Below are 22,012 nucleotides of genomic sequence, written 5' to 3'. Positions count from 1 at the left end.
AGATTTGGTACAACTCAATATTTCCATCAACACAAGATCTGCTATAAAGATGGTAGAGATCGGATCCTTTCTTCTGGTACCTCCCCCACAAAGGATAAAAGTTTTGAATAACCAAAAACGATCATAAATCCAAAATAAGCATCTAAGTCTCAAATTTTACCAATATTTTATCTGTATTAGATGAAGTACGAAAATGGAGTATTTCAGTCCGCTATATCTGGTACCTCACTCTCCAAAAATTTGCACATACCTCATATAAAGTATAGGAAGTAATCGATATAGTCCAAAACTGGCATGTTTTAATATTTATATCAGTCTTAGGTCAGATAAGAATTGGTCAATATTGGCCAAATGATTCGTAACCTCCCCCATTAAGGGTGAACAGTAATCATAACTCAAGACGAAAGTTTACATCTGTCGGAGACCCCGATTTGTTTCGAAAGGCTTTTCTGCCTACATCGACGGATGCTATACCAAAATTTGGATCTAAAATTTCCTTGGCGTCGGTGATAGCATCCAAATATCTGTACCGAGTAATTTTAGGTATTTTCATCATTGCTTCATAGTTTCACCAGGCCTAACATATGCGGAATTTTCTTGTGTTCTTGGTGTTCAGGTGAAAGTCCCTGTTTATTTCATGCTTAAGAAAACAACAACTCGCTTTCTTTTAACTTATCAACATCTAAATAATTGTTCCCCTTTTTCTTTCTCTCTTTCAGGATGAACGTTTATGGCTTTACCTAAGCATATTCCTTTGCGTTTTCCTTGTCATACTCATTCTATTGCTCATAGTACTGCGTAGCCGGATTAGCATAGCCGTAGCCCTTATCAAAGAGGGCAGCAAAGCTGTGTCCAGTGTCAAATCCACCGTCTTCTTTCCCATCTTTGTATGGATACTCTTTATAGCGGCAATTGTGTATGCTGTTGGCGTTGGTCTGTATTTGGGTTCGATTGGCAAGAACTCATTCCGTATGATAAGACAATTGGATGCGAACAGCCTAACTGGAGTCTCACAAGAGAATTGCATATGCGATGGACCAGCCGTGAATTATACAGTGGGAGCAGCATGTGATCCAACAACATTTGAGCAAAATTGTTACATTGGCGATACAACACTTTTTGGTGCATTCCGTCAAAGCCAAAGGTCACCCTGTGTCAAGACAATGTGCAGTTTCGTGGAAGTTGAACACACCACACTGGTCAATTGGTTTATTGTGTTCAATGTATTTGGGTACCTTTGGCTGACTTTTTTCATAGATGGCTTCAGCGATATGGTCTTGGCCTGTACATTTGCCACATGGTATTGGACATTTAAGAAGAAGGATGTACCATTCTTTACCCTGACAAAATCAATCTTCCAAACAACATTTTATCATTTGGGCACATTGGCTTTTGGTTCCCTTATCCTGGCCATATGTCGCTTGATCCGCCTGATATTGGAGTACATTGATCGGAAATTGAAAAAATATGACAATGCCTTGACCCGAGCCATATTGTGCTGTATGAAATGTTTCTTTTGGTTGCTGGAATCATTTTTGAGATTTTTAAGCAAAAATGCCTACATCATGTGTGCCATTCATGGCAAGAACTTTTGCAGCAGTGCCAAAGATGCATTCAATTTGACAATGCGCAACTTCCTGCGCGTCGTAACCCTGGATAAAGTTACCGACTTTTTGTTCTTCATGTCAAAGTTATTGATAACCGGAGCAGCTGGCGTAGCTACTTATTTCTTTTTGTTAAATAATCCATCCATTGTTCAACTGCATTACAATGCTGTGCCCACAGCAATTGTGGCTATCTTGGCTTTCCTAATAACCACGGTCTTCTTCAGTGTCTACTCAATGGCGGTGGACACACTGTTCCTGTGCTTCCTTGAAGACATTGAACGCCATGATGGTTCACCAGAAAAACCCTACTACATGTCCAAACAGCTAATGAAAATTTTGGGCAAACGTAACAAAACACCCAAAAGGACAGCCTAAAATGACGCTGTGAAGAGAGAGAGAACTAAAATTGAGAAAAAATAAACAGAAACTGTATGGAACGAAATGGTGCTGCTACATATGTAACAAAGCTCCTCTAAGGAGTTGTACATGTGTACAAATGTTTCGAATAGAAAACCCCCCAATATTCTGCATGAGACGGAAATAAAAGACAATTTTAGAGTTGCAATATATACATCGCATATATTACTTTTAACTATCACACCTGAAGAAAGATTAAATTAATCTCGTTGTATGGAAATGGTACTGGAAAACAAATGACTGGAATGCCTTTATAAAGAGTCGCTCTAAAGGAAAAACAAACAAACAGCAAATATATACAATATTCTTACCAAGCATATACAACCAACAACAATACTTACGAAATATTATACCGTACCAATATAAAATATAAGTTGTTTTTTTTTTTAATTACCTTAGTACGTAGTTTATATGTATAAGTTCATAAAACAAAAAAACAAAGTTTCCCAAGAAACACCTGAAATATAAGCAATACCACTGAAATTATAATTATATTTAATTACTACATAGATTGCATGCCAAATTATGTTTTTTTTAATTAAGATTTAATATATATGTAATTCAAAAAAAAAACGAAATTATTTAATATCAACAAATATTTATTGAAAATTAAAAATATATATTTATATATTATTATGTTCAGAAAACACATATTTAATTATGAGTCTTAAATTCTAAATTTATGTATTTTGAAATTTCACTACGATTCGATGAAAATAAAGATTACCTACTATTTGTGCTCAAATGAAATTAAATTGATATGTTAATTTTTATTTGTTTAGTTTTCAAGCTATAAATCACTATGAAATATTTATCAGAGGCTTCATAATCAGTTTAAAATTCTTTGTCGATTTAGGCATATCAGTCTGTCTCTAGTGTTCCTCCAGACCAGTCTTTTCTTAGTGTTCCTTTTTTCGAGGGTATACAGAGTGAGATAAAAAAAAACTGCAACAAAGTCAAACGCCATAATTTTGACATTTTTTTTAAATTTTATTGAATGAAAGCAAAACATGTCGGAAATAACATCAAATTTTAGATTAAGTTTAGATTTGTTCGAATTGGTCACCTTTGGAACGAATTATGGTCTTCAGACGGCCAATAAAACCGTCAACCGCTGCCCGAATGTTGCTCTGCGGTATTTTGGCCCATTCCTGGTAAAGCGCTTGCTTGAGGTGATCGACACTTTGTTATTTTTTAGTGCCAACCTTGCTTTCCAAAATACTTCAGACATAATAGTTCAACAGATTGGGGGTCATTGTGCGCTGGAAATGAAGCGAGGAACCTCATTTTGTAACCATTCTTGGGTGGCGCGTACTAAATGCGATGGTGCTGAGTCCTGTTGGAATGTCCAAGGTCTGCGGACAAAATGTTTGCGTGACCAAGGCTTTAATACACCCTCCAGAATATATTCCCACCACCGATTAATACGGGCGGAGAGCGACTATGGGCTGGTATGGAGGCCCACACCATCACCATGGCCGGCGTTTGAGTTCTGGTGGCCAACCGAAGGTGTACATTTTTAGCTGACCTCTTTGGCAAGTAAACACGATCATTTTGTTTCTTTACAAACTGCTGGACAACGAATGTTTTATCATCGGAGACGAAGAAAACCAAATTCGGCAGTTCACCACTTTCGGCCAAGCGACGCAACTCTTTAACTCTTTTGAGTCTATTTTCTTTCTGTTGCGGTGAAAGTTTTTCCACTTTTTGGAATTTTAATGGCTTTACCCCGAGATCATTTTTCAATATTTGCCGAATGGAATATTGCGATATGTTCAGCTCAAGTGCCATTTTTCGGCCACTGTGAAGCGGGTTTTGATCAAGTCGCTTCTTTACTTTTCGAACCATTTCTGCTGATGTTGCTGGACACAAAAGACTTATTTACATTTAAATGCTGGAGTGCTCTAACTATAGGCACTTGTGATTTCCCAGCCAAATATAAAAAAATCATGAGTTCCATCACGAATAACTTTTTTCTGGAAAGTTCTCACCAAAATGCTTTTGTACGTCTGTAAACAATATAATGAGCTGGTACTGGAATAATTTTAACAGCTGTCGGACAAGTGGCTTAGAAATGGCAGCAGTCTGAAGTTGGTTGCAGTTTTTTCAGCTCACCCTGCAATTTTGCATTTCAACGCAAAACAACCTTTAGAGTCGATAAAACCGTGCTTGGAAGGAAACGAGACGTTTAGTATCGATAAAGCTGTCTCCTTATGCTTGTTATTTTATCGTGGCGTATAACTTGAAATAACGAAAATAATTCTATCATATCCCATAGTGTGTGTGAAAAAGTTTTGGAATGAGATCAATATAAGTGAAAAGGATGCATGCATTTTAGAGAACAGCTTATTACTCTTGAACTTAATCTTCCAACACTTAAATACTCAATTTAGAAAGGTGAATTTTTTGAAACAGAGGATCGAAGAATTCTGTTACATTTAGCTCTTTTCCACAAAGCTCACGCACTTTGCGGCAAATTAGCAATTGAAAGATTACAACAGTTCTATCATCAAATACCAAAGCTATGGCAATTATTTTACGAACTGCTTAATCGATTTTTGCTACTAAACATCGATAAGTCAAAAGTCGACTTATATATCCCTCAAATGTTTGGCATTTGTAATTTCTCATTGTTCATTTCGAGGCAGTCTTTTACGAAAATGGCGCGTTTTTTTCTAGCTGAATATTGTGTTTGTGCGAAAGTACGGCTTGATTTAATCCCTTCCTGTAAAATCTTAAGAGGTACGTAAAATTGCAACAAAAAATTCTGATTTCGTCGAAAATTTAAATAAACATTTCTATATGATGATTCTGTGCAGGGGTACAGAACATGGCAAAATGTGGCCATGAAATGACCAACAAAAAGGAACAATGTGACTCGAGGTCAACTGCCATTGTTTCTTTGTTGTGTTCATTTTAGAAATTTGCATTACTGATGGAATTAACCTTCCCATACTCATATCCTCAAAATCCACTGTGTATTGTAATTAGTGTTTTATATTCTTTCAGAAAAGTAGAGGTGTGGCGCGGCCATACATTGGCATAAAGGAGGGCATCTTTTTTAAATGGCGTATTCCATGGTCTTGGAAATGGAGATGTTCTACAATCTTTTAGAAATGTGATGCCGCTATTGATTGCCACAAAGGCCTTCTTAAAATGATGCATGCCATCGTCTTGGAAACGGAATCCAACTACGGTACATATGGTATTTAATAAATATTGGTTTTAGGCTTGTTTTGTATTTCTGATGAAACTGTGCGCAGGGGAACGAGCCTGGCGACATGTGGCCAAGAAGTATTGCAACCGTGAAATCAATTGGACTTAAGGTCAAACAAACATTTGATTTCTGGCTGCACTCACTTTAATGATAAACACAACTGAAACAGTGCTGATCTTAATATTTATGTGTAAGATAAAACTGAAATTTCTAACTTTCCCAATTTTATTTTGCAGCAAGCAGCAATGCATCCAAAGGAGTGAGAGGCATTCGAAAACCATACCAGGACATTATTCAAAAATTAAATTTGGAAACGTAATCGGCGCGGAAGGAAAAAAATATACCAGCAGACAAACATGCTACGATCTTGCACATTCAATTTATAAGCATAATTAATGCTAGAATTTATTATTGAAATTAAATAAAACGAAATATCAAATGTCATTTATCTATTAAGTAGCTTAAATTGTTTCCCGGTTGAATGTTTTATTGATCTCGCTATGGAAATGAATGAAAAGTAAATTATATGTAAACTGCAAATTCCTAGATAAATGTTATTTATCAAAGGGAAGCTAGTACCACTGAGAGAGGAACTCTGAAATTATCCATTTTTGCAAAATTCAAGGTTGCGGTGATTAAATTTAGTCAATGTTAATCGATGCTGGAACTTTTACCTTCCGAGATTTCAATATAGCAGCTGATTTAGAATTTTTTTGGCACTAACGTTAGCCATGTAGAATTTAATGGTCAGTTTCTTTCCACAGATAGCACCACACCTAGGAAAATAAATGTAAGCTAGTCTCAACACCTGAAATTTATACAAAAGTCCTGTTCCTTTACGTCCACGCAAATAATTTATTTAAACTCGACATTCTAAAGCGCCTCTCCGCCTAAAACGCCATTTCTTTTATGTCATCCACTATATTGAAAATACTGTAGACATGATCTTACCTGCAGGAATCTTTAAGTTCTGCAATTTTTTACAAAAAAAAGTTCTCCTTCACCCAAAGTTAAAGGATAAACAAATTGTCTATCCCCTATTTTTGCTACTTTGATAATTTAAAGGTGTTTTCAATAATTTGGACTGTTTCCGAACTACAAAAATGTAAAACGATTTTCCCTTTATGATATCGAAAGTATTGTAAAAGAAGTCGTTTCTTTATTGAACTATCCATACATATTGCTCTGGTTGTTTCCCTCACTGCCTAACATTTTTTTTTAATGTTCCGCAATCCGCAGAAATCTACTAGTTTTGCCATTTTTTCAATGTCATAAAGGCAAAATCGGATATTATAATGATTCTTTTTACATTCTTGCCATTCTGGAATAGACCAAAGGTAAATTCAAACGATAACTTTTAACATTGCAAAGAAATTATTATCAAAATCTCGAATTGTTAAAAAAATCAGATTTGAATTGTATACATCTACCTTCTTGAATGCACCTTGGCCAAACCCATTTTCCAAAAATATCGATTTCTACAAAAAAAGTGGCAGTAGCATACTACGATCTTTGGGTCCCTATTCTTTGTACATTTCGATAACATTTATCGAAGGTGGCGCTTCATTTCTTTTATTATTTGAAAAAGATGGATCGCACAATTATTGCTCCTTACCGGGCGGAAGAAAAAGAGCTTTCCTTAATATTATACAACAAACTCCAAGGATTGGCGCAGCTGCATCCACCTACCGAAGATTTAAAAAAATGCTTATCCGACGAAATGTTTGTCAAGCCCAATCAACAGGCATTCTTCCAAGTCATGCACTACTTGTTTCGCCTACTCGATCCCAATGAATTTAGGAAACGGTTTTATTGGCCCATCACCGACAAAAGATCGGAGTCGAATTTTCGTACCAGCACCGTGGAATACTTGAAGTATTTGAACGAGAAACATCAATTGAATTGGACCCACATCAAGTCCTATCTGGTGGTAATGCCAGGCGGCATGAAGTTCATAAGCTTCCTGTTGGACTTTATTCATTTTATTGTACAGGAGTTGATAAAGCAAAAGGAGAAGCAATTAAATGTTGATTCAACACAATATCGAGACCTGGTAACAGATGAGAATTTACAGAAAATGTGTAAACAAGACACCCTGGCAAAGGAGATGGCATCCGAATTTCTTGCCAGCATTGACGTGATCAACAAACGTTACATGGAAAAGGTTCAATTGCTTAGTCAATATTTGGAGGAACTTGCTGGGGAGACAGATTTAAATGTGGATACTTTAATCGATGATAGATTTCTCATTGACTTTGAGGATAGCAATGCGGCACTGTTTGAGAAGCGTTTCATTGTCCGAACCCAAAACATTTTGGAGATGGAGCAACATGTTGTGGCGCTAAAGGAGAGCATGGACAGATTCTATTCCAAGGAAAGTGGTTTTAAATATGAGCCGCAAAAAGTTCGCCAACAATTGAGGAGTATACGTGACAATTTCGCAATGGAGAATTTGAGTGAAGGTAAGTATGGAAAGATGTCCTGACCCTGAAAGCCTTGTGAATGAAGATTTTTTAAATGGCATCACAGATTTTAAAAATATATCTAACTTCAATTTCTCTATGAAATTGTGTATTTTTAAGTTTTATTTTTGCATGCAAGAAATGCCTCCATATCTAATTCTCCTGCTACCTGCTTTCAGCTTCTATACTTTGCGATGATAGTGTCAACATAAACACCTTGATCAAGGCATTTAATAGTATCAATGAGACTGTACAGAATGAGTTATCCGCAGCCGACAAACGTCCTCGAGCTGGAATTGTAAAAACGAGGTTATCCGAAGTTGAAAAAGATCTGAGACAAATCGAAAATCAAATTACCGACTTTTTAATGGTAATTAAGTCCCGTAGAAAGAAACGCCATGATGATATACCACGTACACCGGTGCGACATAGTGTTGCCCATGCTAGTGGAGGAACACAATTTGGCAGTGCTAGACGTAACTTGGAGAATAACTTATTGTTGAAATATGTATCTACTCCACCGATAAAATTTGAAATGTCCGAAGGACAACATGGCCCTTCTCGGCTGTCTTTAATCGATTCTAAATCCAATGCAAACGCAAATGTCAGTACATTTAATAGCTTCCTAGGTAAATATTGTTGCTTTCGAGTATTACCATGCCAGAATAATGTTTATTTCCTTTTTTTTTTCCAGCTCCACCAAGAACCATACGCCAACCAAGACTTAATTGCAGCCTCGCGGATCAATCAAATGTGGATTTAAATTCGTCTATGAATCGTTCAAAATTAATAGATCCCATGCAATTGTTAAGATCCATTAACAAGGATAGTTCAAAAGTTGTGACCACACCGAAATCAAACATATCCGGATTGGGTAGCCGATGGAAGGAAAGACAATCATTGCTTGCCGACAGAGATGATGAAATTCCAACAATAATTGTTACAGATTCTCCCAATGGCTTTAAAACGCCTTGTACCAGCAAGGCGGATTCCACTACTATTGCTCGACGTCAATCTCTATTTTCCGATATGGCAGATATTTCAACCACTTCTACGGTAACCAAAAAATCATCATCTTTTGCTACCAGCAGTGGTTCGCCCACAATGGTACAGTCACCATTCACGCCATTCAATTCAAATGAACGCACACGCATTGCACGAACTTCTGGCCAAGTATGGGATAACAATTCCTATACCACAAGTGGCAATAATTCATCATCTACTTCGTGGTCTGGTATGAAGAAAATAGGCGCATTAAAGAAGGTGCAAGATGCCTCAATGAATTTTGCCAATCTTAGCACTAGCCCATCGGGACGTTTGGAACCATTGGTTACGGCACAGGATTTTAATATTCCAAAACTACAGCTAAATGATAATTCCATGATTGATCACAATGTCAGCTGCAATAATGTAAGTTTTGGGAACAAATTTCCGTAAGGACATCAGATAGGACTTACAGTCTTTTAGTCCTGATTGCACCAACATATAGTTTTTTCAAAAATCTAAACTCCTTTTTACTTTATTTAGAACTCATTAATTGGTGAACATTCAAATGACGATAACAGTTCGCAACGCTCCCCGTTCACAATGTTATTGGATAAGGAAGATGAAAATGATATCTTGGATGCATGCAAAAATTCACCCAACCCTGAAGGTCTTCTGCAGGATGACGAAGATGCTCTATTCAATATAAGCGATAGTGTTTTAAAAGATGTTACAATGTAAAGAACTACATATGTATGTAAATTATATATATTTATTATTTTTTGTTATTCAAAAGATATTACGTTTTTCTTTTTGATTGCGTACAAAGTGAAATTTTGGAATTAAATTGAGGATAAGATGAAAGTAGTATTGTTTTTTTTTTTTTTAATTAGGATAGATTCGAATATTGCCTTCCTTTAAAATACTTTTCTTCATATTCTTTCAATTTTAATTTGCCCGTAGCTGTATCTACTGATTTTTCCAAAGTACAATTTGTATTACAATCTTTAATTTCCTTTTCAAAGTTATTTTTTGTCTCCAACAAAAATTCAAGTTTCTTGACACGTTGTTCCAAATGGCTTATGGCGTTCAATTGTTTCGGTAGATTTTCTTCCAACCACTTCTTTACATAGCTTTCCATTTCATCTCTGTTGACAAGTTGGCTAGATAAATAGGATTCCTGCCAAAATGTTTGAATTTCCCTTTGAACTAGACTTTTATAATTGTCTTTACTTTGAACACTGGCATCCGAAGAAGATCTACTGAAATTAGCCATATCTCGAATAATTTCTTTGGTTACGGGAATGAGACGTTGTTGCTTTGTATTTCGCGTTATTTGAGAAAAGGTCATAATAAGTTATTATAGTTATAAAGAATAAGTTAAAAAAAAGCAATTTGGTAACGGAAAATTTTGAGAAAAGAAATATAAATGAGTTCCTAATCCAAGCCGACTATTACTGAAAATTTCTATCATGGCCAATTTGGTAGACCTTGGCATAGACAGATCTTACAGGTGCCTCAAGTCAAGAAGATTTTTAAATAAACCCAGTGGGTTAATCTTCAATTGCATAAATGCCTCCTATTTACAAGGAATCTACTAGTTTCGCAAATTTTTTCCATCAGTTATCGAATGGTCTGTTCCCGAATTGCAACTGAACCGAGGGATAACCGATTTCCCTTTACGAAACATGCAAAAAAGATGTAAATTCGGCGGGGCAGAACTTTTAATACCCTCCACCATTTGGAAGAAACTTGAATATTAAAAAAATCCGAAAACTACCAATTAAATGAAAACCATTATATGGGGGCTATGCGAAGAAGCGGACCTGCTTACGAAGTTTAAATACGAAATTTTAAACAATTCCAGTGAATAATGTCGCCAAAATCATTGAAATATCGAATATCGGGAGATACCGTTATATGGGGGATATACGAAAACATGAACCTGCATTCGAAATTTTTTGTCATAGGCTGTAGCATGGTACAATGATATCAAGATAGGGCTATGATACCATATGATTTTGATTTTTTTTATTTTCTTGGCTTAATATGTCATCTTTATTTGTTTATGTATGCGTTTTCTTTTCAATAACAAAAAATTTTTTAGAAAATATTCAAATTCGGATGTTTTCAAAATGTTTATTTCAACGTATGCATCGACAAAATCTAGAGTTTTTGTAGCGAAATAATCCCTTAGAGATATATAGTACATGATTTTGAAAAGAAGTGTTGACCTCTCATTCAGTTATCGCGGTTTTCAATTTTTTATTCAAAATAAATGCAACAAGTTGTTTGATTTTTTATTGTAGGTAGACCTCTATTCTTGCAATTTTTTCAAAGTAGAGCTAAAAAAAAAAAAAATAAATAACAACAATACCTTCTCTTCATTGTACCATGGGTAGTATCCATTTCGAAATTCAAATACTAAATTTGAAACAGTTCCGGTGAATAATGTCGCTTAAATCACCAAAATACCGAAAGTAGGAATGTTCCATTATATGGGGGCTATACGAAAACTAGGTCCACGTTTTCGTATAGCCCCCATATAATGGAACCATTTTCAATACCAAAAGTCCCGCAGACAATATACATTTGAGTAAAATTTTATCAACCTACTGCATTTCGTTCGGAAGCTACGGACGGACATCGCTAAATCGACATAGAATTTTATGCTAATCAATATTATATATATTCTTTGTGGGGTCTAAAATATATATTTCGAGGTGTTACAAACGGAATGACGAACTTATACTATGGTGGAGGGTATACAAAGTGGTAGAACAGCTTCGCAAGTATACAGAAATAAAATACAGGGGTTATGTCCACTTCCTGTCAGAATTTTTCAAGTGATATGCAACAAGTTGTTTTCATTTTTTAAGAATTTTTAAAGGGAAATTTGGTTGTCGTATTATTAAATAAATGCTGCAGTCTAAAATAAAATAAACTTTGAACCACAGTACACATGCGATTGTATTCATTCGATAACATAGTTTTATCGCCATTCAATCGACTTTTCAATTGTTTACAAAAATCGTCTTATACATCCCTATAATAGAGACATTTTCATTTGCAAATTTTTCCAATTGCAGGAGAGGGTGAGTTTGTGCGATTTCGCATCAAATTTTGTTATTAATTTTGTGAAATAACTTATTATCAAAAGTGATTGGAAACGAATTTGTGTAATATACCCTATAAACAAATTAAAAACATCAAAAGAACATTTTCTAAAAAGGTGCGTTGAATTGTCCAAAAAATGTATTGATTTTTCTCGATGATAGCTGCATACGTTGTTGCCGTTGACGTCGTCGTGAGTGTAAATTACACTTTTTCTTCGTGTCATTGTTGTATATACCTACCAAACATTGGAAGAAAAAAAGAAAAACAACAACAAAGTATATGTCCCAGAGGCATATATACTACTGCTTTGCAATGTATCTCGAATAGGTGGTACGGTATGTTACCACTCACAAGTGTATTTGTAATTTTGTTGTGTTATTCCCACTATGTGGTGCATCATCGTCAGCAGCATCAGCCGAGTGAATCATTTAAGTTCAAGTTGAATATCCACAGGAGACGGCGTTTTATGAAAGTACCAAAAACAAAAAAAGAAATTGGCTGTTCTATTCCATTGTCATCTAATTAATGGAATTGTGAATGAATTGCTGTTTTGCGCTGATAAGTGGCTTCGACAAAGCGTTGATAAGCCCCTAGAAATACTCCCCCAAAAAAGTGTATCTGTAACGTCAAAAATATGGTGGCTTTGTGTTTGTTGTTGTTGTTGATATGGAACAATGAATAATTTAATCTCCCGACATGTAATATTTATATTTGTTTTTGTCACTGTACTGTGTTTAATATTCTTTGTAGTTGTGTTGTGTAGATCGTAATAGGGAACTCATTAATTTATGATAAACATTTTGATATTGGATGGATATTTAGGTGCTTTGTTTGAAAAATGTATAGGTAAACGTTTTTAGCTTAACTATTTTCAGGTTTAGCAGTCTTCTAATTCTAACATCCTGAGACATAATTCTAACAGCAAAAATTCTAGACGAAGATATGAGCCTTTGAATCCGTAGAACCCATTCATACATTTAATTTTCATTGAAATGCTATTTTGCATTTAAAACACTTTACTTTGCGTAGCTGGTGTTGGTCTGTAAGCCAGTCACTTAAAAAATATAGCGGTACTGTCGGTTATACCTCAGAAGAGAAAATCTAAATCACTGGCCGAAGGCTTGCAAGTTAAAAAGGTATAAATCTTAGAATCCCCAAAATCTATAAATATATCATGTAATATGTCTATAATTCTAGCCTGGGACCCATACTTACAGGTCAAAATACACGCAGGTACGACCCCACCAAGAAAGTTCCTGTATCCAATAATCTGGTAAAAATCTCTTCCTCGGGAAAATGATTTGGAGAGCGGTAGAGAGTTGTTGTTGTTGTAGCAGTTTTACACGTTCTGTTGTTTTTTCCGACTAATCTGGTTCTTCCTCGATGTCCAGGTTTAGGAATTCTGCTACCTTTATGGGCTGTAGCCATAGATCCTCTGGACGGAGTTGGGTAGGTTTGGCAGGACAATTAAACAAGTGCAGCGTGTTGTGCGGGCCTGTATCGCACGCTGGGCAGGCGTTCCGCACATCCTCATCAATTCGTGCCCAATACGAATTGAGGCGGCTGCACCATCCTGAACGTAGTTGGGCCAAAACTACCCTGGTTTGCCTAGGCAGCCGACGTTCTTCAGCTGCAATGGATGGGGGGTGGACTCCGAGTATGGCATTCATACTGTAATTATTAACTACCTCTGTGACTGCATCAGTATGAATGCTATTCAGACCCGCTTGATAGGCTTCATGATCTAGAGGCTCTCTCTTATATCGCTGGACCTCTCTCTCTAGATCGTGCAGGTCCTTCCTGACACGCCTGGGTGGAGGAGTTCTATCCACCATATGGTGGTTAGGGTGACTCCCGCGATAACACCCAAGCAGGTACTGCAACGAAAGCATATGATTATGCTGACGTAAGGGAAGAACCTTCGTCTCCTCATGTAAGTGGTCCACAGGTGTCATGAGGAGGCACCCTGTTGCAGTTCTCAAGGCGGCATTCTGGCAGGTCTGAATACATTTCCACTGCGTTGCACTTGTATTCGCCGACCACACTGGAGCCGCATAGCTAACCACAGACCGACCTATCGCTTTATAAGAGGTCAACAAGGTTTCCTTATCCGCACCCCAAGTGCTGCCGGCTAGCGCCTTGAGGACCTTGTTCCTACTTTTCATTTTATCGCAAATAGCTGTGGCTTGCGCGGAAGACTTGAACATGCTATCGAATGTGACCCCAAGGATTTTGGGGTAGTTGGTGGTCGGAATTATATGCCCCTCGACCTGCACATTTAGCTGTGTTCTCATCTCCGCAGTCCATGTGGTAAATAGTGTGGCCGTCGATTTAGTGGCGGATATTTTCATATTCCTCGCGTGGAAGAAGGCGGCAAGCTCCGCGAGATAGTTATTCACCCTGACACATATGTCATCAATTACAGGACCCGACGCCATGATCGTACAATCATCCGCATAAGTTACGATCTCGATGCCGTCTGGAGGGCGCGGAATTCCGGAAAGGTAGAGGTTAAACAGTTCCGGAGATATCACCCCACCTTGGGGAACTCCCTGTTTCACTCTACGAGGCTTGGACTTCTTATTCCGGAATTCCACGTACGACTGGCGTCCACACATATAGTTGACTATCCAACGTTTCAAACTTGGCCGGAGGGTAGTGTTCTCAACGTCCTCGAACAGCGTGGCATGGTTGACCGTATCAAAGGCCTTTGATAGGTCAAGAGCCACCACTACTGTTCTGTGGCACGGCCTGTTCTGGTTGAGTCCTCGACTGATATGTGTGGATATGGCGTGCAATGCTGTTGTAGTGCTGTGTAGTGGACGGAAACCGTGTTGATGGTTAGCAACTGAATAGCTTCCTCTAATACTGGGGAGGAGTAAGGCCTCGAGAGTCTTTGCTACTGGCGACAAAAGCGAAATTGGCCTGTATGATTCGCCTTTGCTGGCATCCTTGCCAGGCTTCAGTAGCGGGACCACCCTGCCCATTTTCCAGGCTTCGGGAACTATGTGGGTGGCTAACGACAAGTTAAGGACTTTGGTTAAATACTCAACTCCCGGCGTATCCAGTTGCTTCAACATTACCATTGATATTCCGTCCGGGCCCAACGCTTTAGATGACTTAGCGTTTCGGATGACATTCGCAACATCACCCATCGTAAACTGTGGAGGTACATCCTCGGCGGGAAGAGCTCTTATACGACGTAGTACTCTTCGCCTCGCCCTATCACTCTCGGGGTGCTCGACAAATTGGCGGTTAAAACAGCCAGCGCACCTCTTCGGATCAGTCACAGTTACGTCGTTAAATGTGACTGCTGTCCTATCATCCTTTTTTCCAGGGTTCGAGAGTGACTTTACCGTTACCCACAGTTTACTCAAATCGGTTCCAATGTTGCAACACTTCAGATGGTCTAGCCACTTTTTCCGCTTATGCTCCTGTACCAACCGGTTGACTTCCACTGTCAGTTCACTGACTCTGGGATCAGTAGGGTTGGTACGTCGGAGCTCATCACGCTCATTCGCTAATCCCGCTGCCTCTGCTGGGAAATTTGGTCTTACTTCGGGTATTCGACCAGCAGGTATATAGCGAGCGGCTGCAGCTTTGATGATGTCCCGGAAAATCCTTTCAGCTACCCGAACATCAGAAGGATTGGGCAGTTCTCTGAAGCGAAGGTTGGTGAACTCTCTGAGAGAGTAGAGAGTTGTTACTATAGATGATATAGATGTGATAGAATCACATTCTGAGTCGATTTATGCATGTCCGTCCGTCCCCTCGCTGTCCATGTATATTTTTAAAGAAAGTACAGGTCACATTAGTTGTCCGATTAAGATGAAACTTTGCACAAAACATTTGTTTCGTCCGAGGACGAACCCTATTGAAATTGGTGATAATCGGTCAACATTTAGAAATAGCTCCCATATATATCTTCGTCCGATTTGTCTTTTATTGTACACAAAATGTGTAACATTAGCCCAAATAGAATGGAATTTGGCAAATTTAATAAATTAAGCCTAGAAACAAGCGTGTCAAATTTGTTGGAAATCGGTTCAGATATACCTAAAGCTCCCATATATATTCTTCATCCGATTTGTTAAATTCCTCACCCATAGCCGTAATATGCACTACTTAACAACGATATTGGGAGAAATATATCAAATACAGTCCCTCACATTCGTAATACGCACTCCACAACAATGATATTTGGTACCAGATATCTCAGAGAGCCCAGACATAGCTCTGTCAAATTTTATCGAGATCGGTTCAGATTTGTATGTAGCTCCCAGATGTATCTTTATCCGATTTTAAGTTTATTGAATTTTGGGACGTACGTTTCCATTTGGTGGAGCTAGGCTAAGATATATATTTTATAAAGTAATTCCCTCTGAAAGCAAATTATAACCGATACTCATTCAAATATGTTCAATAGTTGGTATGATCTACTTCATATAAAATCCCAATATAAATTATTTTGTCACGGGAGCTCTCTTAAATATGCCTAGTGGTGTAAGGTATCATATAGTCGGCCCCGCCCAACTATTGACCTTTTCTTACCGGTTTTTTATTAAAACAAACATGTATATTTTTAATCGATCATGGTAGCTTTGGATGAGGCAATAAATAGGTAGCACGCATTTTTGCTTATCTGAATCCATAAAAACCCAATAGTCTAGAAAACATATGTGTCAATATTTTGATCAGTCAAAGAACTATGACGTTTCGCTAAATATTAAAATTGATATTATCAAAGTTCTTTGTTTGTTCGTTAAGACTGATAGTGCTGACAATACAAATTAATAAGTCACAGTTTAGGGTACATTTTCAGAAGAAATGGTCCGATCTCTACCGTTTTTACAACAGATCTTGTGTTGATTGAAATATTGAGATGTGCCAAGTCTGAATGGAATTGGATTTTAATTTCGTCTTTTAAGAGCTTCACGAATATTTAAAAATTTGAAACTTTGTGGGGAGGTACCAGACCAGACCTTGGGTTAACAAAAATGTTGTGATGTGTGTAATTTGAAGAGAACCGGAAGCTTATTTCAGATTTTGCGATCATTTTGATTATTCAAAACTTTGACCCTTTGTGGGGGAGGTACTAGAAGGAATGGTCCGATATCTACCATCTTTATAACAGATCTTATGTTTATTGGAATATTGAGATGTACCAAGTCTGCATGGAATCGGATGTCAATTTCGCGTTTTATGAACTTCATGGATATTCAAAATGTTGACCCTTTGTGGGGGAGGTACCAGAAGGAGTTGAGAATTATATTTCACCTTCAGACTAGACCCTTGGTTAATAAAAAATATTGTAATGTGTGTAATTTGAAGACAATCGGAATCTTACATTATAAAAGAATTATAATTATTCAAAATTTTGAGCCTTTGTGGGAGAGGTACCTGATCTAGTGGACCGGTATTGCCTATTTTTGCACCTGACCTAGCACATATTCAAATATTAGGATTTTAGCAAAGTTGAAGCAAAATCGGATTATCCTTTCTCCTTCTCTGGAGTACAATATATACTTTGAAAATTTCGAACTTTTGTGGGGGAGTGGACCGATATTGTCCATCACCGAACTCGATCTCAGTTTAACAATAATTTTACGATGTACTAAGTTTGGATCAAACCGGATACTTCCTTCGAAAGTTATCGTGCGCAAGAGCCAGACGGACGGACATCGCTAGATCGACTCCAAATGTCCTGAAACGTCTTTGGTCCAAAGAGACATAAGGTGTAAAACCGTTATTTCGATGAGGCACGTTTTGGCCTAATCAAATGATATATACCCTGTCTAGCCATATGGTTGAGGGTATAAAAATTAAAGAAAGTATCCATTCAGTGGGCGGCTGTAGTGAAATTCTCTAACTCAGTTTTTAGTCACCGACAAAAATCGGTAACTTGAAACCCAAATTTTTGATATAAAACAGAAGTTAAAATTGAAAAAAATCGGTATCTATCGGTGTTTTATAGCGACTACTTTGATTTCGTCGCTAGTTTTCCGACAGATTTCGTATATTACCGAAATTATAAGCATTTTAATTTTACCGACTTTTGTCGGTAACTCAAAAAATGAGTTAGAGACTTCCACTACTGGACCCTCCGTTCGTCGCTATGGTGTATGGTATTACACTGTCGGTCGCCAGACTTTTGTTCCTAACTGGTTCTGAATCGGCCACTTCTACTCAATATAGAAAAACTGCGAATGAAGCAGAATGAAACTATAATATCACCATCCGATAACAAATGGTCCCGGTAAAGACGCAAAACATTCGAGTTCGATATGTTCTACTATATATCTTCGGCCGTTGGCAAATTATTTTCCTTTAATTTAAAACTAATCCTGTCGCTGTGCTAAAAACTTTCCACAAAGCCAAAAAAATGAGAACATTGACAAACATACCGACTCACGACAATCTGTGTTCATAAAGTATGTAAATGTATACACAATTTAAGAAGAATGTCGACATACATCTGGCTAAAGTATTCCATGTTCATACATGAAATGAACTGGAATGTTGGTTGGCCTTCTCGACGTCTTAGAGAAAAACTAAAGAGGACGCAAAAAGTAGAAAAAACAAAAACACACACAAAAATTCAAATATATGAATAATCTTACGTAAATAGTGAGGAAGCGAATGCTTTGTGCGGTGGTGACGTTGCCAGGAGATGTGGCAATGGAAACATAATATTAGCCACAGCCACGAAATCTAATCTATGTTTTAAGTCTGCCCAAGAATGTTGCTGCTCCCCATGACATAATGTGTGGTGCCATCGCACTGTACGTGCTACGTCGCCAAGTCTGTAGCAAGGAAATGTTTTCCTTCAACACGTGCAGCAATTTAAATGCGGTCCCACATCTATTTCGTTTTTTTTTTTTCTTAAAATTTAAGTAAATTTACTACTGGATGTTAGAGAAATTAAAACAAAATGCCATGACACACATCCATCGCCGCATTTAGTCCTTTGAGATTTGTATAAAATAAAGATGTCGACCTACATGTCAGGTCATTTTCGTTGTGCCTTTCGGCGGTGGCGGTTCTGTTTGAAAATGTGATTTCTAAAGTAAATATCCAAGAGAATATTTTGAAATAATAGATATTAGCGAGTGTGTGAATCATTGTGAATAGTTTAATAATTGAAATATAATAGAAAGAAATATTATCTGTTTAGAAATATTTTTTGAGTTGATAAAAAACAAAACAAAAGCGAAAATCTATAGATTTTGTGCTGTGTGAATTGATAGATATGTTATCAAATAACTAATCAATTATAATTTATTATATGAGTCAGTTAAATGCATTTGTTGTGTGTTTTGAATAAACATTGTTATCAGACTGATTTTTAAGCTTGTAAAACATAGTTTAAAATGGTCTCAGTCTGCATTATATTATGCTTACATTAGCATTTTTGCTGTTGATTTATTTCAGATATATGCAATGGAAATGACATGTTAAATCCACTGGGAGTACTAAATCCCGTAAACATACTATTAGAGTCCGATTTCTATTTAAATTAGTGGATTCAAGGCCTATTAAACAGGTCGTGTAAATCACAATTAGAAACTGCCATTGAGATCAAAAACCCCAGAAGCCATCTACATATTTGTTTAGCGAACATTTTGACAGTACGTGTGAAATCAGCTGGACTTATGGAATGTCAAATAGATAGGCCATGAGTGGATTTACACCATTTACATTTTCGACATTCATTGGTATGAAATCTTGTGTTCCACTCCAATTCCTTCAGATGCTATCTTAATTAAAACAAGCGAAAAAGCCATAAGTTCGGCCGGGCCGATCTTTGAATATCATCCGCCATTTGGAACGATTTTGGCAATTTTTAAAAAAAAAATAAAATCCGTTAAAATTTCTTTTAAAATCTTAAAAATATCGAATGTAACCGTTATATTAGGATCTATACGACGGCGTGGACCTGCATAGACAACTTTTGTCATAAGTCATTGCAATATTCAATATGAAACTTGAATATAAATAATTCGGTTCATAGATCCCTGCAATGAACAAGCATTAAATTTGAGCTCTGTCAAGAAAATAATTAAATATTTAAAATTGGAGATTTTTACAAATTGACTGGACTATTTCTTGTGGATATTGGTGTTTGAAGGTCTGGAGCTATGGCTTTTGGTGGAGTTGGTTTTTCTTCTCACCTTTTTAACCTGTTGCTGTGCATTTTCGTTTGGCGCTCTTTTTTTTATTCATTTGCATCTGCCAAGGTAATCCTGAAAATGCCGTCGCTATTGACCTGTAATATTTGTAAGGATCATATTGCCAAATCCAAATATAAAATTGGTTGCAAAGGCTGTGCAAATTTTTTCCATTTGGATTGCGTTGGCATTTCTGAGGCTGAGGCTAAAATAAATAAGCAACTCAGATACACTTGTGTGTGCTGTGTTCGGGCTGCTGGTGGTAGTGGTGACGCTGGTGTGGTTGATCGCGGAACAAAAGCGAACACTGCAGTTGATGCATCTAGTGTTGGTGCCACAGCTGATGCTTCTTTGAATGGTGGTGATGGGACAGTTGGTGTGGCTGCGTGTGATTTTGTTGGGAATTCAGATGCTCTGCGAGAGCTGCAGGATAACTTGATTTTGTCTATGAAACAACAAATGGACACGTATATGGCTAGATGTCTGTCTGAATTCCGTGCCAAAACTGATGCTCTGTTTGATCTTTATAATGCACAAATATCTGAGGTAAAGCGTGATGTGGTTGAGCTTAAAAAGGCCGTAGTTGAGTTGAAGATGACAGTCTCTGAAGTTAAAAGTACGGCTTTGTTAGCAGAAAAGAAACTTGCTGATAGGATTTCTGAGCTTGAGTCTTTTAACAATGTGCTCCAGCGAAGGCTTAACAGAGCTGATATCATTATAAGAGGTTTGCCGGAAAATATTAAAGACCTCAGGAGCTTTGTTGTTAAAGTTGCTAATTTGTGTGGGTTGCAACTATCTCATGGCGACATGCAGCAGTGCTGTTACATATCTGAACGTAGAGCGGTTTTGGTGAAGTTTAATTCTATTCAGACAAGAGATTCCCTTATCCGCCGATTTGTTAAAAGAGGGAAGGTAACCCTAAAAGAAGTTATGGAGAATTGTCTATTGGAGTCCCGTATCTACTTAAATGATCATCTTGTTAAATCGGCATCTAGTCTTGTCTTTGCCTGCAGAGGCCTGCTCAAGAAGAAGAAGATTAAGAAATTCAGGTTGTTAAATAGTGATGAACCTCAAGTTGAGGTAATACTTGCTGATGGAAGTAAAACAATTTTTGAGCGACAAGAGCTTCTTGAATTTGCTCGTAGTTGTCCTCTGCAACCGGGTGGTGCTCCGTTGGTTGGTGATATGCTGCTGGGAGTGTAGTCATGTAATGTAAATATTAATTTTGTTTTGATCTCATTGGCAATTTAATTGTTTTCTTGATGCAAATTATTGCTTATTTGTTCTAAATAATCTTTCATATTATTATTTATTATTTATTTTTTTTTTATTTATATATTTATATTTTTCAATTTTTAGTATAAGATGCGAAATCGAATTTACATAATTTTGCTCCCCAGCCCCTTTATTTGGTTTGATGTCACTTGATGATAATCTGGGACCCATAATTAATGACGCTCACTTTTTTAAACCCTTATTTGAGGGTTTGTCTGGTAAACTAACGTATGGCCACTTGAACTGCCAAAGTATTCGCCCATCGAGATTCAATAATAAAATTGATGAGCTTCGATCCTTGCTGGTTGGTAGTGGTATCAGCATTTTTGGTGTCACTGAATCTTGGCTTAATTCTGCAGTCTCATCGAAATCGTTGGTGGTGGGGTATGTCTCTATATTGGTAGTGGCATTCCTTATAAGGTAGTTTTTCGTTCAAATAATTTTGGTGTTTGTGAGTCGGTGTGTGTTGAGTTGAATATTGGGGCATTGGTTTTGCTTGTGGCGGTAGTATATCTTCCCCATGGCGATGTTCAGTCTTTCTGTGATGTACATGAGAGTTTGTTTGATCGCTTCTCTAATATCATTGTCCTTGGCGATTTTAACTGTAATTTATTTGTGTCTTCGAACTCTGTTTCGATGAGAGGATTATGCAGATCATTGGGGCTAACTATTGTGCATAACATGAAACCTACCCATTATGATTTGGCCCATAACTCTACCTCGTTAATTGATTTTTGCCTTACTAGTGATAATTTGTCCTTGGGT

General features: G+C 37.2%; 4 protein-coding genes and 1 long non-coding RNA gene across 13 annotated transcripts in view; all 5 read left to right on the top strand.

Annotated features, from left to right (window-relative positions):
- The window catches only part of LOC131800474 (choline transporter-like 2), a 31,266-nt gene extending 28,801 nt beyond the window's left edge, over positions 1–2,465 (top strand). For all 6 annotated transcript variants that reach the window (XM_059130705.1, XM_059130706.1, XM_059130707.1 and 3 more), the window contains one exon: positions 720–2,465. In XM_059130705.1, coding sequence (XP_058986688.1) covers positions 720–1,982 — 1,263 coding nt within the window. In that variant the 3' untranslated portion in view covers positions 1,983–2,465. The remainder of the gene's footprint in view (positions 1–719) is intronic.
- Positions 2,466–4,638: 2,173 nt separating this feature from the next.
- LOC131806540 (uncharacterized) lies at positions 4,639–5,768 on the top strand. The gene is made up of 3 exons (XR_009344076.1): positions 4,639–4,766; positions 5,034–5,220; positions 5,478–5,768. It is a non-coding gene; the product is annotated as an uncharacterized LOC131806540 (long non-coding RNA).
- A 996-nt stretch (positions 5,769–6,764) lies between these two features.
- On the top strand, positions 6,765–9,482 carry LOC101900663 (augmin complex subunit dgt6). Its single transcript, XM_005182082.4, has 4 exons — positions 6,765–7,703; positions 7,883–8,332; positions 8,398–9,113; positions 9,231–9,482. Exons 1-4 carry the CDS (start codon positions 6,830–6,832, stop codon positions 9,426–9,428), a joined length of 2,238 nt encoding a protein of 745 aa, XP_005182139.2. The 5' UTR covers positions 6,765–6,829; the 3' UTR covers positions 9,429–9,482.
- Positions 9,483–11,725: 2,243 nt separating this feature from the next.
- Positions 11,726–22,012, top strand: part of LOC101894206 (V-type proton ATPase 116 kDa subunit a 1) — a 31,956-nt gene continuing 21,669 nt past the window's right edge. Inside the window, exon 1 of one of the 4 annotated variants that reach the window (XM_059130734.1) lies at positions 11,726–11,782. The gene's annotated coding sequence lies outside the window, so the exon portion shown is untranslated. Of the gene's footprint in view, positions 11,783–11,802; positions 11,920–12,482; positions 12,503–18,831; positions 18,871–22,012 lie in introns of those variants that run through there. The other 3 variants (XM_059130736.1, XM_059130738.1, XM_059130735.1) reach the window with 3 other exon arrangements.
- LOC131806547 (uncharacterized) lies at positions 19,815–21,616 on the top strand. The gene is made up of 2 exons (XM_059130744.1): positions 19,815–21,184; positions 21,332–21,616. The coding sequence occupies exon 1, from the start codon at positions 19,943–19,945 to the stop codon at positions 21,173–21,175; it is 1,233 nt and encodes a 410-aa protein (XP_058986727.1). The 5' UTR covers positions 19,815–19,942; the 3' UTR covers positions 21,176–21,184; positions 21,332–21,616.

The sequence above is a fragment of the Musca domestica genome, unplaced genomic scaffold, assembly GCF_030504385.1.
Source record: "Musca domestica strain aabys unplaced genomic scaffold, Musca_domestica.polishedcontigs.V.1.1 79, whole genome shotgun sequence".
NCBI classification, from domain to species: Eukaryota; Metazoa; Arthropoda; class Insecta; order Diptera; family Muscidae; genus Musca; species Musca domestica.
Note: the sequence above shows the minus strand (reverse complement) of the source record. Positions and strands in the feature narration are given on the sequence as shown.